The sequence below is a fragment of the Oncorhynchus mykiss genome, chromosome 20, assembly GCF_013265735.2.
Source record: "Oncorhynchus mykiss isolate Arlee chromosome 20, USDA_OmykA_1.1, whole genome shotgun sequence".
In the NCBI taxonomy this organism is placed as follows: domain Eukaryota; kingdom Metazoa; phylum Chordata; class Actinopteri; order Salmoniformes; family Salmonidae; genus Oncorhynchus; species Oncorhynchus mykiss.
Window position 1 is genome coordinate 22,644,570 of NC_048584.1, and position 16,945 is coordinate 22,661,514.

At 42.2% G+C, this 16,945-nt stretch overlaps 1 protein-coding gene across 8 annotated transcripts in view; it reads left to right on the forward strand.

Moving 5' to 3' along the window:
• The window catches only part of arhgap17a (Rho GTPase activating protein 17a), a 49,300-nt gene that overhangs the window by 2,145 nt on the left and 30,210 nt on the right, over positions 1 to 16,945 (forward strand). For all 8 annotated transcript variants that reach the window (XM_036956001.1, XM_036956002.1, XM_036956004.1 and 5 more), the window contains exon 2: positions 8,393 to 8,432. In XM_036956001.1, coding sequence (XP_036811896.1) covers positions 8,393 to 8,432 — 40 coding nt within the window. The remainder of the gene's footprint in view (positions 1 to 8,392; positions 8,433 to 16,945) is intronic.

Genomic DNA, 16,945 nt, shown 5'->3' on the forward strand with positions numbered 1-16,945 from the left:
GCCATGCTCTCTTCCATTCCACTTTCACTCAGACTAAAACTGAAACTGACGATTCAAACAGTCGAGTTGCATTTGGCATGCAAAACTACACACAGTCAGCAAGATTTAATGCATTAAACAAGCTAGTGTCTAATGCCTGAGATAAGTATGGCACGATAGTGCCTCAGTCTCTTCTCACTCTCAACCATAGTCTAGGGCCACTGGCCTAATCACCAGTAATGGATCTACCCTTGAGAGAGCAGACCTTTTGAATAAGTGTAATCTTTGGGAATATCTTGGCAACGGATCACTAATTCCGTAGGCTTTTATCCATGGAGAGAGATATAGAACCTCCCTGTAACAGTATCCTTGAAAAGGAGGACTGCCCTGCCTTGCAGACAGTAGCTAGTAGAATACACAGCCAGTGTTGTTGTCTGGCCAGGTCCAGGTTTACCAAAATAATATTGAGGCTAAGTTCATCGTTAGAACCTTCGTAGGAGCATCGTTTAATATCTGAGTGGTTTCCCAAAACCATCATTATTAATGTTGCACTTGAAAACGGCTCGTAATCTAATGCCTGCCTCAGACCACTTGTAGAACAGCAAAGTGTGTCGTAAGATGCTTTGTTTGCTCTCCCGCATCACTTTATACACAAGATCTCCACTAAACGTAGAATCACATGAGTTATTTGTCTCTCTCTGACCGCTGATAACTTCAGAACAAAGTTGACCACAAATACAATGTTGCCAATGTCTTTGCAATGGTATAAACAAGCATTGTTTAAAAAATATGCATGAAATTAAAACAGTAGGCTATAGGCCTATATTAATCATATTGAAATACATTTTCATGTTCAATTGCGTTTTATTTAGCTACTTGTAGACCACTATCTAATTTGTCTCGGTATTTCATGTGTAGCCTTTCATGTGCACAATGATGTGCCAAATCTGTGATTTAGTGAATTTTTATTAGAATAAGCCGCCTCAATATTTGCAGCTATAGGTGGTAATATAATTCTAATGTTAAGTAAAAATTTGAATCGCGAAAGCTGATCCGAGAGCAGCACTCCCTTTCTTTCGATCCTATCAGTACCGACATATTCTCTAACAACGCACTTGGCTACCTTTCTCTCTGCATGGTGTTTTGGGAAACGCATGTTCGGCCGTTGTAGGAAAGTTGCATCCTTAAAACACCTAAATTCCATCTCTATTGGGAAACCGGGCCCTGGCCTGTTATCATTACGTGGGGCTGAAGTGTGAGGGGTACTGCGTGGGAGTATGAATATAACTTTTAGCTATGGGCTTGGGGAGAGCCCAGCACGGGATGGTACGGAAGGTCTCCTTGGCTTCTCTGAGTGAACACATGACCAGAGATGATACACATTGCACAACACGCAACGGTTGTGGCTCTAATGGTTTTAACTAGCTTCATGTTCCTACTGCCATGATCTCTGATCTGGCAGAACATAATGATAGGTGAAAGAACAAGTTGGAAACCTATCCAGTCCTTTCAGTGCTGATGGAGAAAAGGTGACTTGGAAAGGAAGCAATTGCAGAGTTTTGAGACACAGCCAAGATAATATCTCAGACTGGGGAATCTTGCTTTGCTCTGGTCTAAGGATCAAAAGTCACCTAGAATGCCACATGTGGATTGTGGAATGGAACATAGCGTTGAATTGGAATGTCCATCCGTTCTACAAACTCTAATTCTATGGGGAGAAACAATGTTCATAGGGCCTAGCTCTAATTCTAGAAAATATCTGCAAGGCTAAGCTACTCTGTACATCTTGGCATCTTTTGAATGACAGTGTAGTTAGCATAGAGAGACATCCAAGTTGCCATACCCAGATAATCCTGGCGTGTTTTAGTGTAACCGTATCCTGAGTGCTCAGAGTATCCCCTTAATGTACCTTCAGCGCTGTGCCACTGGCTCAGGGTGAACAGACAGGACTGCTGGAATACTAATCATTTCCTCACTGTATTTAACTAACATTAAATCAGGAGTGTGTGTGATCCGGAAAGCAGACCTGTGGGAGTGTGTGAGTACAAGTATACATGTGAGCACATGTGCGAGCTACGAGCGTGCATGTGAGCATGAATGTGTGTGTGCTTGTTGTGTGTGATAGAGAAGGGCCTTTAGCCTGTCCCTGGGTTCCTGTGATTGTGCCGGAGCAGAACACTGCGTTCAGCAGTCAGCCACTCAGAGGAAATCTCTCCTTATTATTCTCCAAACAGGAAATGGCCTGCTAGAGAAGTGCTGTTTCTAAGAAGAGAAAATGGGTGAAAAACACTGGTGTGACGAACGCTACAGAAGTACCTGTGTAGAAGAGGATGTGAATCCTTGCCTACTCTTGTTTCTTGATTTTTAACTCCCAAGTTCTGATGGACCTCAGACAGAACCTGGTGAGGTAACTCTGCTGAATCTAGTGTGATTAGATCTGGTGATAAGACTGAGCCTGTTCCAGCAGAGTGGTAGAAGGATTAAGGAAAAAATCTAGCCACAGTTTGTCACAGGCAGACAGGTTGCACATCTCAGCACAGTAAGTTGTTTAAAACCACAAGACATTCTTCAGTTCCCTAGTTCTCAAAGGGTTGGGTGTCTATGTGGTAGGTCCATGCAACACTGAAATTGACTGGTCAGAAGTGTGCTCAGTGGCACAACATCTCCTTGTAAAACTGGACACAGTAAGGGTGCTGAAGATACTGCAGCACCCCCTGCAAAATCAGAATAATATAAATAATAATAAAACCTTTACAAATAAAATTTTCACCAGAGTAGTGCTCTGGGCCTGTTCTAGTCCTGTATTAGCGCACCACCCCACACTTTCCCGTGGCTATGAAACCAGACAGCAACAGTATGCTACTTCACACCTGTAAGTATTCAGTTGTGCACAAGTCCTATCATTTCATCTGTCCAATATCCATTATGTTGTGAGCCCTGAGCTGCCAACTGTTGCTAATATGACAAACTCAACCTCTTCTCCAAACTGAATGAGTGGTGAAAAGGCCAGCAACAGCCCCTCTATTGTAGAAACCGGATAGAGTATTCATTTACCATCTCCAGCACGTTGCCATGGGGATAATTCTTAGGCTGGTGGCGGGGTGCAGCCTAACTGTTATGTTGTTCAGTGATCCAAGTGACTGTTGTTGCTATAGCTAGCTAGGTCACAAAGATACCTCGTGGTGAGTGTAACAGTTCTACAGAGCCTGGTGTAGTCACTCAGCTCCATTCACTTTGATAGAATCTCTCAGCTGACCTGGGCTAAACAATTGTTTTGTTGCTCCTGGGCTGGGACATTATACTAGGTCTATTTTTGTTTTTAGTGACGCAGTTTAGTTTGTCTGGATGAGCGAGTGTGGCTTTTATGTTGTTAGAGGCTACTGCTACTCATATTTGTTTATACACCAAATAGCCATGCAAATATAATTGATTGGTGCTGCGAGTCAATAATTCCATGCAGACTCATTCCATGTGCTCTGAACTGTTATATAACACAGAGGCAATAAATGGGAGACAGCTAGAGGGATTCTGACCTGTGGTTTAGTAATATGTTTTAAAGTGTGTTTCTCTCTGGAGTGCTGTAGATGTGGTGAGTGATGTGAGTCTCATATGTCCCCTCTGGCCCTGGCTGCCTGCTGCTGCTCGAACCATGTTTGTCCCAAATGGCCCCCTATTAGTGCACTACTTTTGCCATTTGGAACGCAGACCCATGTCTTCTGGTTTCTGAGGTTGAATGTCCACACACCATGTGACCTCACCAAGCTGCTTGGCTTCAGGCACTTCTCCAGAAAACTTTGACTTGAATCCTCGCTGGATTTGGTTTTGGGGCTTGGCTCGCAGCCCCTTTCTCTCGTTCTCCTTCTCTTTCTGCCTCCATCTTTCTCTCTTAGCCTCCATCTCTTTCTCTTTTTTTTCTCTCTCTCTCGCTCACTTACCATGCCTCTCTCTGGGTTGTAATTGGAAGCAGCTGTCCACCACTGTCACAAGGTTACTATAGTGCACAGAGCCCAGTTTTTGGAGGAGAGGAGGGACTGAGTTTAGGGCTCCAGTTACTGACTGTCTGCTGTTTAACATCTGACCTGAGAACTTTTCGCTGTACATCAGCCTAAACCTAAGCAGTGGGACCTTAACAGGGAAACTATACTAGGACCAGTTGGCAAGGGGAAACGTTACAAGCTACAAAACGGGTTACTTGACTTGTAGGAGGAATAGAAAGGCATGGGGGAGGGGGAGAGAGGGAATGGACTATGGAGTCTTGTGTGAAAGCACCATTTTCAACATGTTGGTCACATGCAATATTACACCGTCTCTTTGCTGAGGTATGAAATGACAGAATCCTACTCATTATTCCATGTGCTTAATCTAGCTAGGTTATGTCAATTTTGTTTTGAGACAATTTCACTTCACCATTGGCTTTGAACGGGGCACCTGGCTCACGCCCGGGAAGCAGCCCGGTTCCTAAATGAATGCAGCCTGGAATCGAACCAAGGTCTGTAGTAGAGGTCGACCGATTAATCGCCATGGCTGAATTAATAAGGGCCGATTTCAAATTTTCACAACAGTGGGGAATCAGCATTTTTGGATGCCGATTACATTGCACTTCACGAGGAACTGCGTGGCAGGCTGACCACCTGTTACGGGAGTACAGAAAGGAGCCATGGTAAGTTGCTAGCTAATATTAAACTTATCTTATAAAAAACAATCAATCTTAACAATCACTAGTTAACTACACATGGTTGATGATATTACTAGGTTAACTAGCTTGTCCTGCGTTGCATATAATCAATGCGGTGCCTGTTAATTTATCATCGAATCACAGCCTACTTCGCCAAACTGGTGATGATTTAACAAAAGCACAATTGTTGCACGGATGTACCTAACCATAAACATTAATGCATTTCTTAAAATTAACACACAGAAGTAGATTTTTAAAACCTGCCTATTTAGTTTAAATAAATTAATGGTAGCAGGCAATATTAACTAGGGAAATTGTGTCACTTCTCTTGCGTTCATTGCACGCATAGTCGGGGTATATGCGGTTTGGGCCGCCTGGCTTGCTGCGAACTAATTTTTCAGAATTTTACATAATTATGACATATCATTGAAGGTTGTGCAATGTAACAGCAATATTTAGACTTAGGGTTGACACCCGTTAGATAAAATAGGGAACGGTTCCGTATTTCACTGAAAGAATAAACGTTCTGTTTTCGAAATGATAGTTTCCGGATTTGACCATATTAATGACCAAAGGCTCATATTTCTGTGTGTTATTATAGTATAATTAAGTCTATTTGATAGAGCAGTCTGACTGAGCGGTGGTAGGCAGCAGCAGGCTCGTAAGCATTCATTCAAACTTTACTGTGTTTGCCAGCAGCTCTTTGCAATGCTTGAGGCACAGTGCTGTTTATGACTTCAAGCCTCTCAACTACCGAGATTAGGCTGGCAATACTAAAGTGCCTATTAGAACATCCAATTGTCAAAGGTATATGAAATACAAATGGTATGGAGTAGAGGTTGACTGATTATGATTTTTCAACGCTGATACCAATTATTGGAGGACCAAAAAAGCCGATACCGATTAATCGGCTGATTTTTATTTATTTATTTGTAATAATGACAATTACAACAATACTGAATGATATAATACATCAATAAAATCAATTTAGCCTCAAGTAAATACTGAAACATATTCAATTTGGTTTAAATGATGCAAAAACAAAGTGTTGGAGAAGAAAGTAAAAGTGCAATATGTGCCATGTAAAAAAGCTAACGTTTAAGTTCCTTGCTCAGAACATGAGAACATATGAAAGCTGGTGGTTCCTTTTAACATGGGTCTTCAATATTCCCAGGTAAGACGTTTTAGGTTATAGTTATTATAGGAATTATAGGACTATTTCCCTCTATTCCATTTGTATTTCATTAACCGTTGACTATTGGATGTTCTTATAGGCACTTTAGTATTGCCAGTGTAACAGTATAGCTTCCGTCCCTCTAGTTAGCGTGCGCTAACTTGCTAACCATTTCACTTCGGTTACACCAGCCTCATCTCGGGAGTTGATATGCTTGAAGTCATAAACAGCGCAATGCTTGACGCACAACGAAGAGCTGCTGGCAAAATGCACAAAAGGGCTGTTTGAATGAATGTTTACGCGCCTGCTTCTGCCTACCACCACTCAATCAGATACTTAGATACTTGTATGCTTGTATGCTCAGTCAGATTATATGTAATGCAGGACACGCTAGATAATATCTAGTAATATCAACCATGTGTAGTTAACTAGGGATTATGATTGATTGTTTTTTATAAGGTATGTTTAATGCTAGCTAGCAACTTACCTTGGCTTACTGCATTCGCGTAACTCCTTGTGGAGTGCAACGAGAGACAGGCAGGTCGTTATTGCGTTGGACTAGTTAACTGTAAGGTTGCAAGATTGGATCCCCCGAGCTGACGATGTGAAAATCTGTCGTTCTGCCCCTGAACAAGGCAGTTAACCCACCATTCCTAGGCCGTCATTGAAAATAAGAATGTGTTCTTAACTGACTTGCCTAGTTAAATAAAGGTATTTTTAAAAAATCAGCAAATCAGCGCCCAAAAATACCGATTTCCGATGATTATGAAAACGGAACGACATTTATTGGATATTTCAAACTTTTTTAACAAATCAAGAACTGAAAAATTGGGCGTGCAAAATTATTCAGCCCCTTTACTTTCAATGCAGCAAACTCTCTCCAGAAGTTCAGTGAGGATCTCTGAATGATCCAATGTTGACCTAAATGACTAATGATGATAAATACAATCCACCTGTGTGTAATCAAGTCTCCGTATAAATGCACCTGCACTGTGATAGTCTCAGAGGTCCGTTAAAAGCGCAGAGAGCATCATGAAGAACAAGGAACACACCAGGCAGGTCCGAGATACTGTTGTGAAGAAGTTTAAAGCCGGATTTGGATACAAAAATATTTCCCAAGCTTTAAACATCCCAAGGAGCACTGTGCAAGCGATAATATTGAAATGGAAGGTGTATCAGACCACTGCAAATCTACCAAGACCTGGCTGTCCCTCTAAACTTTCAGCTCATACAAGGAGAAGACTGATCAGAGATGCAGCCAAGAGGCCCATGATCACTCTGGATGAACTGCAGAGATCTACAGCTGAGGTGGGAGACTCTGTCCATAGGACAACAATCAGTCGTATATTGCACAAATCTGGCCTTTATGGAAGAGTGGCAAGAAAGCCATTTCTTAAAGATATCCATAAAAAGTGTTGGTTAAAGTTTGCCACAAGCCACCTGGGAGACACACCAAACATGTGGAAGAAGGTGCTCTGGTCAGATGAAACCAAAATTGAACTTTTTGGCAACAATGCAAAACGTTATGTTTGGCGTAAAAGCAACACAGCTGAACACACCATCCCCACTGTCAAACATGGTGGTGGCAGCATCATGGTTTGGGCCTGGTTTTCTTCAGCAGGGACAGGGAAGATGGTTAAAATTGATGGGAAGATGGATGTAGCGAAATACAGGACCATTCTGGAAGAAAACCTGATGGAGTCTGCAAAAGACCTGAGACTGGGACGGAGATTTGTCTTCCAACAAGACAATGATCCAAAACATAAAGCAAAATCTACAATGGAATGGTTCAAAAATAAACATATCTAGGTGTTAGAATGGCCAAGTCAAAGTCCAGACCTGAATCCAATCGAGAATCTGTGGAAAGAACTGAAAACTGCTGTTCACAAATGCTCTCCATCCAACCTCACTGAGCTCGAGCTGTTTTGCAAGGAGGAATGGGAAAAAATGTCAGTCTCTCGATGTGCAAAACTGATAGAGACATACCCCAAGCGACTTACAGCTGTAATCGCAGCAAAAGGTGGCGCTACAAAGTATTAACTCACAAAAAAATACAGTTTTATATCTTTATGTTTGAAGCCTGAAATGTGGCAAAAGGTCGCAAAGTTCAAGGGGGCCGAATACTTTCGCAAGGCACTGTATGTGAAGTCAAGACCGATACAAATATTTCTGTGAAAGGCTAATATCAGCCGACAATATTGGTCAACCTGTTTATCGGTCGGGCTCTAAACCCCACCATGTGAACCGATAGTGCTCAGGCTTTCATGTGGTTTTCTATACTGGGTGCCAGTGTGCTTCAACCAACTTCCTGTTGTCTTACCGAGGCAACAATGTACCATAGTTGTTTTGTATAATACATTTCAAACAGTGTGGTTGGTACCCAGGCTAGTGCAGTGGTTCACATGATCACTGCCCATAATACCTGACCCTGTTCTTCTGCACTGTGTGGAATCTAGTCTGTCTGGAAAGGCCTCATTGTATTGACAGTGTTTGCATATACAAAGTGTCTCTAATCAGTAGCTGTCAAACCTAATCTATCTCCTGTTGTGTTTTCTCATCCACAGAGCAGAGAAAACAGAAGTCCTCAGCGATGACCTTCTACAGGTAAATAAATCATTACCTAGGCTACATTTTTGCATTTACTCTACCAACTCGCCCATTACTTGCTGTACAGTAAGTCAATGGAACTGCGGACTCAGCATATGTGAATACAAGAGGCTCTTAGCTGAGTTACAGATGTCATTCTTCCTCATGTTGGTAACAAAATGTAACACTCTGCCAGGAAATTTGACAATCTTTGGTACTAGTAGTGCAAAGTAAAGACTGTGTGTGTATATTCTATTAATTTAATTTCAGTTCAATTTAGTTTGATGCTCTGGGTCTCCTCTGGTGCTGTGTTTAGTCTGGTTCCCATGGAAATTCCCATCGAGTCTAGAGACAGCAGGTGGAGTCCCTCAGAATTCCTGTTGCTCAGTGAAGACATTCCATACACTCAACACTTTATTTCTGTCGTTCCGGAATGTTATTGTTCTTTTGGTTTTCTCCACCCCATTTAAAGTCAGAGAGGGCGTGTACAGAAACAACGCTGTTGAAAATACAGGCTCCTGCTGTTGCTTCAAGCCATGTTCTCTTTCAGTCACGTTAGATAAATAGCATGCGTTTGACTGGAGAGAAGTATACTGGAATGAAAACGTCATGGGACCCAAACACACAGCATTTGAGTGACAACTAGCATGACAGTGTCCTATTTAGAAGCAGTATGAGGCGTTGTCATGGAAGGAGTAAGAGTCTGTCCCAACAGCAGTTATGAATAGCTGCTACTGAGGTGGGGACACTTTATCGTATCTGACAGTTGACTCTTGTTTTCCCTCCAAGGCGTTTTGTGTGCGACCTTCCTCTAACAACCTTCCATGGCCCACTGTGACTCAGACTCCTCTGTATTCCACATGTCACGTCTCTCACGCTACCATGTTAGTCTGAGAACACACGGTTGGATCTTTCTCGTGTCCCTAGAAGCACTGGAGTGTCTGGTGCTTGATCACCACTGATCGGTTTTCTGCTTCAGCCAACACTGCGGTGTTTGTCATTCCATACGTGCATGCTCTGGGTTAGTGGGTTTGGCATCCATGCTGGCTCTGGTTTTGCCTGCTGTAAATGTATGGCATGCATGAGATGACATGAGTAGGCTAAAGAGTGGTCAACAGTACAAACAGATGAGACATCTAGTAGAGCTGGATGTGTAGAATTGCAGGATATGCACTTTAAAACTGTAAACTTTGCTCTGCATCCCATGACAAAATGTATAATGTATAGAACTGCAGGAAAAAGCTTTAAACCTTCAAAATGTTCTCTCCGCAAATGAGGGGTGTGAACAGTTGGTCATGAACCGTGCTTGTGCCCATAGAAATAGACTGGGGGGGAGGGATGTTCCCCAATGCTGGGGGAGGGGTGTTCCCCAATGCCGGGAGTGGAGCCGACTTGATAAAGTTTGGGAACCCCTGGTTTAGGCTACTGCTGTTTTTGTTTGGACACAGACAAGCTCTCACACCCTTCTTTGGCTAAGTGTGTTGTGCGCTGTGTGCTTGTCTGGACGTGTTCTCATCAGTCCTGGCACACACACTCCTCAGTCACATTACAGTGGCGATTCCCAGCTCAGTGGATGCGTCATAGACCTAACTAGGCTCTGAGCTGATCACAGTTAGTACAACAACTTCTGTCTGGCTCTTTCACATCCTTCTGGTTTGTTTGTTTGTTTAGTCAGTGTTTCCGCTGCAGTCGTTTAGCTGTGGCGCTACGCCACGGCATAAAAATATGGAACATGTAAAAATAGGTGCACTTTAATGATGCTAGGACAGTCCACATTTACCTTTCCTCTGCAAACTAAATGAGTAATGAATATAAAAGTCAGACAACCCATAGTAGAAAAGTTGATCTATTTACCTAGTCTGCTTGTTGTGCCTTCAGAAAGTATTCACACCCCTTGACTTATTACACATTTTGTTACAGCCTGAATTCAAAATGGATTCAATAGATGTTTATTTTGTCACCCATTTACACACAGTAATGACAGTGAAAACATATATATTTTTGCAAGTGTATTGAAAATGACATGCAGAAATCTAATTTACAGAAGTATTCACACCTCTTTGCTATGACACTCCAAATTGAGCTCCGGTGCATCCAATTTCCTTTAATCATCCTTGAGACGTCAGTACAACTTGATTGGAGTCCACTTGTGGCCAATTCAATTGTTTGGACATGATTTAGAAGGAAGCACACCTGTCTATATAAGGTCCCACAGTTGACAGTGCATGTCAGAGCAGAAACTATAGCATGAAGTCCAAGGAACTGTCTGTAGATCTCAGAGATGGAATGTTTAGAAGGCATACAACGGCTGTGCAGGTGCCTTGTTTGCACAGAGGGAGGGAGCTCCAGTCTCATTTTGTTCATGGTGCCATCCAGACATGTTTTCTTTGCAAGAAACTTGTTTGCCGATGACAGTGAAGTGAAGAAATGTCTCCCCTTGCCAACACAAGGTTCTACAAGCCGCATCACCACATTGTCCGACACTAGCTCACCTGCTGCCCGATGTGGATTTTTTTTCCCAGATATTGAAAGCCTTTCAGCATGTATAATTACGCACGCTCTCACTTGTGTTGTTGGGGCAGTAACCGAAAGATTGCTGGATCGAATCCTGAGCTGACAAGGTAAAAATCTGTCGTTCTGCCCCTGAGTAAGACCGTTAACCCACTGTTCCCCAGGCGCCGAAGATGTGGATGTCAATTATGACAGCCCCCCATACCTCTCCTAGGGGTTGGGTTAAATGCAGAAGAAACATTTTAGTTGAATCCATTCAGTTGTACAACTGACTAGGTATCCCCCTTTCCCCTAGCCTACTCCAAGTAGGCCAGAGTAGACTGATAAGTGGACTGAAATAAGGTACATACTAGAGGTCGACCGATTATGATTTTTCAATGCCGATGCCTATTATTGGATGTCCCAAAAAAAGCCGATACCGATTAAATGGCCGGGTTTTATTTATTTTCAAATACATATTTTTTTATATATTAGTTTGTAATAATGACAATTACAACAATACAGAATGAACAATGAACACTTATTTTAACTTAATATAATACATAAATAAAATCAATTTAGTCTCAAATGAATAATGAAACATGTTCAATTTGGTTTTAATAATGCAAAAACGGTGTTGGAGAAGAAAGTAAAAGTGCAAAATGTGCCATGTAAAAAAGCTGATGTTTAAGTTCCTTGCTCAGAACATATGAAAGCTGGTGGTTCAATATTCCCAGTTCTTCAATATTCCAAGTTAAGAAGTTTTAGGTTGTAGTTATTATAGGAATTATGACGCAGCGACTATTTCTCTCTATACCACTTGTATTTCATATAACTTTGACAATTGGATGTTCTTATAGGCACTATAGTATTGCCAGCCTAATCTCGGGAGTTGAGAGGCTTGAAGTCATAAACAGCGCTGTGCCTCAAGCATAGCTAAGAGCTGCTGGCAAATGCAGTAAAGTTTGAATGAATGCTTACGAGCCTGCTGCTGCCTACCACCGCTCAGACAGACTGCTCTATCAAATATCTAATCATAGACTTAATTATATAATAAACACACATACAAGCCTTTGGCCATTAATATTGTCAAATCCGGAACTATCATTTTGAAAACAAAACGTTTATTCTTTCAGTGAAATATGGAACCATTCTGCATTTTATCTAACGGGTGGCAACTCTAATTCAAAATATTGCTGTTACATTGAAGGTTTTGCAATGTTATGTCATAATTATGTACAATTTTGGCAAATTAGTTGACAGTTTGCAACGAGCCAGGCGGCCCAAACTGTTACAGTGCCTTGCGAAAGTATTCGGCCCCCTTGAACTTTGCAACCTTTTGCCACATTTCAGGCTTCAAACATAAAGATATAAAACTGTATTTTTTTGTGAAGAATCAACAACAAGTGGGACACAATCATGAAGTGGAACGACATTTATTGGATATTTCAAACTTTTTTAACAAATCAAAAACTGAAAAATTGGACGTGCAAAATTATTCAGCCCCCTTAAGTTAATACTTTGTAGCGCCACCTTTTGCTGCGATTACAGCTGTAAGTCGCTTGGGGTATGTCTCTATCAGTTTTGCACATCGAGAGACTGACATTTTTTCCCATTCCTCCTTGCAAAACAGCTCGAGCTCAGTGAGGTTGGATGGAGAGCATTTGTGAACAGCAGTTTTCAGTTCTTTCCACAGATTCTCGATTGGATTCAGGTCTGGACTTTGACTTGGCCATTCTAACACCTGGATATGTTTATTTTTAAACCATTCCATTGTAGATTTTGCATTATGTTTTGGATCATTGTCTTGTTGGAAGACAAATCTCCGTCCCAGTCTCAGGTCTTCTGCAGACTCCATCAGGTTTTCTTCCAGAATGGTCCTGTATTTGGCTCCATCCATCTTCCCATCAATTTTAACCATCTTCCCTGTCCCTGCTGAAGAAAAGCAGGCCCAAACCATGATGCTGCCACCACCATGTTTGACAGTGGGGATGGTGTGTTCAGTTGTGTTGCTTTTACGCCAAACATAGCGTTTTGCATTGTTGCCAAAAAGTTCAATTTTGGTTTCATCTGACCAGAGCACCTTCTTCCACATGTTTGGTGTGTCTCCCAGGTGGCTTGTGGCAAATGTTAAACTACACTTTTTATGGATATCTTTAAGAAATGGCTTTCTTCTTGCCACTCTTCCATAAAGGCCAGATTTGTGCAATATACGACTGATTGTTGTCCTATGGACAGAGTCTCCCACCTCAGCTGTAGATCTCTGCAGTTCATCCAGAGTGATCATGGGCCTCTTGGCTGCATCTCTGATCAGTCTTCTCCTTGTATGAGCTGAAAGTTTAGAGGGACGGCCAGGTCTTGGTAGATTTGCAGTGGTCTGATACTCCTTCCATTTCAATATTATCGCTTGCACAGTGCTCCTTGGGATGTTTAAAGCTTGGGAAATATTTTTGTATCCAAATCCGGCTTTAAACTTCTTCACAACAGTATCTCGGACCTGCCTGGTGTGTTCCTTGTTCTTCATGATGCTCTCTGCGCTTTTAACGGACCTCTGAGACTATCACAGTGCAGGTGCATTTATACGGAGACTTGATTACACACAGGTGGATTGTATTTATCATCATTAGTCATTTAGGTCAACATTGGATCATTCAGAGATCCTCACTGAACTTCTGGAGAGTTTGCTGCACTGAAAGTAAAGGGGCTGAATAATTTTGCATGCCCAATTTTTCAGTTTTTGATTTATTAAAAAAGTTTGAAATATCCAATAAATGTCGTTCCACTTCATGATTGTGTCCCACTTGTTGTTGATTCTTCACAAAACAATACAGTTGTATATCTTTATGTTTGAAGCCTGAAATGTGGCAAAAGGTTGCAAAGTTCAAGGGGGCCGAATACTTTTGCAAGGCACTGTACATATATACCCTTACCTAGGTACATTTGTGCAAAGATTGTGCTTTTTTCGGCAATGCGCTTTTGTTAAATCATCACCCGTTTGGCTAAGTTGAAGTAGGCTGTGATTTGATAATAAATTAACAGGCACCGCATTGATTATATGCAACGCAGGACAAGCTAGATAACTACACATGGTTGATGATATTACTAGGTTAACTAGTGATTATGTGAATAATTTTTATTTTTATAAGTTTAATGCTAGGTAGCAACCCACCTTGGCTCCTTGCATCCACAAGGTCCTTTTGACCCTGCACTCACGTGGCAGGCTCACTCACGTAACAGGTGGTCACAGCCTGCCATGCTGTTTCCTCGTGGATTGCAATATAATCGGCGTCCAAAAAGGCTGATTACCCGATTGTTATGAAAAACTTGAAATCGGCCAACCTCTAACAGCTACCTCAATTACTTCGTACTCACCGGTATATAGCCATGTTATTTTACTAGGTTTTGTTATTCACTATGTATTTATTGTCACTTTATATTTATTCATCTTTAATTCTGCGTTGTTGGAAACAGACCCGCAAGAAAGCATTTCACTGTTAGTGTACACCTGTTCATGAAGCATGTGACACATAACATAAATTTATTTTTTTGTTAAGAGACATGGGTAAGGGGTTCTTCTGGTCCACTTTCCCAGGGCCAGACCAGGCCTTAGCGTGTCTGCCTTCCTTTACCCACGGGCCCAGGGCTATTAATAGTCACCATAGTGAGGGTCAGACAGATTAGATTAATTTAAAGGGAGAGGAGAAAACACTGGCTGAGCTTAAATAGTTGATCAATACCCTCAGCATGGCGCTTAAGCACAGCACACAGAAGGTCAGCTGCCTGTTACAGTTGCCATGGACAACACTGATACTACTGTAGGATTATCCGAGTCACTGACGGAGTTCTATTAACCTGAGCCGTGGTGTACCGGTCTATGGCCCGTGACATGAACGGGCAAACGCGGTGAGGGAGGAGTGCCCTTCTTAAAACAGAACAGTAATCTGCACTGCTCAGTCATGTTGTCAACAAGGCAGCATTGTGCATTATCCAGAAACATAAAACATCTATTTTCCATAAAACATACACTTGATGACCAAAGGTATGTGGACACCTGCTCTTCGAACATCTCATTCCAAACTGTGGCATTAATTTGGAGTTAGTTCCCCCCTTGCTGCTATAACAGAGTCTACTCTCCTGGGAAGGCTTTCCACTAGATGTTGGGACTTGCTTTCATTCAGCCACAAGAGCATTAGTGAGGTCGGTCACTGATGTTGGGCAATTAGGCCTGGCTCGCAGTCAGCGTTTCAATTCATCACAAAGTGTTCGATGGGGTTGAGGTCAGGGTTCTGTGAGGCCAGTCAAGTTCTCGCTTTGTGCACGGGGGTATTGTCATGCTGAAACAGGAAAGGGCCTTCCCCAAACTGTTGCCACAAAGTTGGAAGCACAGAATTGTCTAGAATGTCATTGTATAATGTAGCGTTAAGATTTCCCTTCACTGGAACTAAGGAGCCTAAACCATGAAAACAGCCCCAGACCATTATTCCTCCTCCACCAAACTTTACAGATGGCACTATACATTGAGACAGGTAGCATTCTCGTGGCATCCGCCAAACACACATTCATCCGTCGGACTGCCAGATGGTGAAGCATGAGTCATCACTCCTGAGAACGCATTTCCACTGCTCCAGAATCCAATGGTGGTGAGCTTTACACCACTCCAGCTGACGCTTGGCATTGCGCATGGTGATCTTAGGCTTGTTCTGCGCCACGACAAAGAGTTCATGTGCTGACGTTGCTTCCAGAAGCAGTTTGGACCTCGATAGTGAGTGTTGCAACAGATCAGACGATTTTTACACACTACGCGCTTCAGAACTTGGCGGTCCCGCTCTGTGAGCTTGTGTGACCACTTTGCGGCGGAGCCGTTGTTGCTCCTAGACGTTTCCACTTCACAATAACAGCATTTACAGTTGACTGGGGCAGCTCTAGCAGGGCAGAAATTTGACCAACTGACTTGTTGGAAAGGTGGCATCCTATGACGGTGCCACATTGAAAGTCACTGAGCTCTTCAGCAAGGTCATTCTACTGCCAATGTTTGTCTAGGGAAATTGCATGGCAGTGTGCTTGATTTTATATACCTGTCAGCAGACCTAGCCGAATCCACTAATTGGAAGGGGTCTCCACATACTTTCGTGTATATAATTGTCTAACCAGTTTTAATTTGGAAGGCAGATAAAGCATCAAAAGCAATCACTTTTGCATGTGAAAACACAGAATCCCACTCCTATGCCACATGCTTAATCTCGGGGCTCCAAAGTGGCGCAGCGGTCTAAGCCACTGCATCTCAGTGCTAGAGGCGTTACTGCAGACTAGAGGTCGACCGATAATGATTTTTCAACGCCAATACCGATTATTAGAGGACCAAAAAGAGCAGATACCGATCAATTGGTCAAATTTCTATTTGTGTGTGTATATATATATACAGTGCCTTGCGAAAGTATTCGGCCCCCTTGAACTTTGCGACCTTTTGCCACATTTCAGGCTTCAAACATAAAGATATAAAACTGTATTTTTTTGTGAAGAATCAACAACAAGTGGGACACAATCATGAAGTGGAACGACATTTATTGGATATTTCAAACTTTTTTAACAAATCAAAAACTGAAAAATTGGGCGTGCAAAATTATTCAGCCCCTTTACTTTCAGTGCAGCAAACTCTCTCCAGAAGTTCAGTGAGGATCTCTGAATGATCCAATGTTGACCTAAATGACTAATGATGATAAATACAATCCACCTGTGTGTAATCAAGTCTCCGTATAAATGCACCTGCACTGTGATAGTCTCAGAGGTCCGTTAAAAGCGCAGAGAGCATCATGAAGAACAAGGAACACACCAGGCAGGTCCGAGATACTGTTGTGAAGAAGTTTAAAGCCGGATTTGGATACAAAAAGATTTCCCAAGCTTTAAACATCCCAAGGAGCACTGTGCAAGCGATAATATTGAAATGGAAGGAGTATCAGACCACTGCAAATCTACCAAGACCTGGCCGTCCCTCTAAACTTTCAGCTCATATAAGGAGAAGACTGATCAGAGATGCAGCCAAG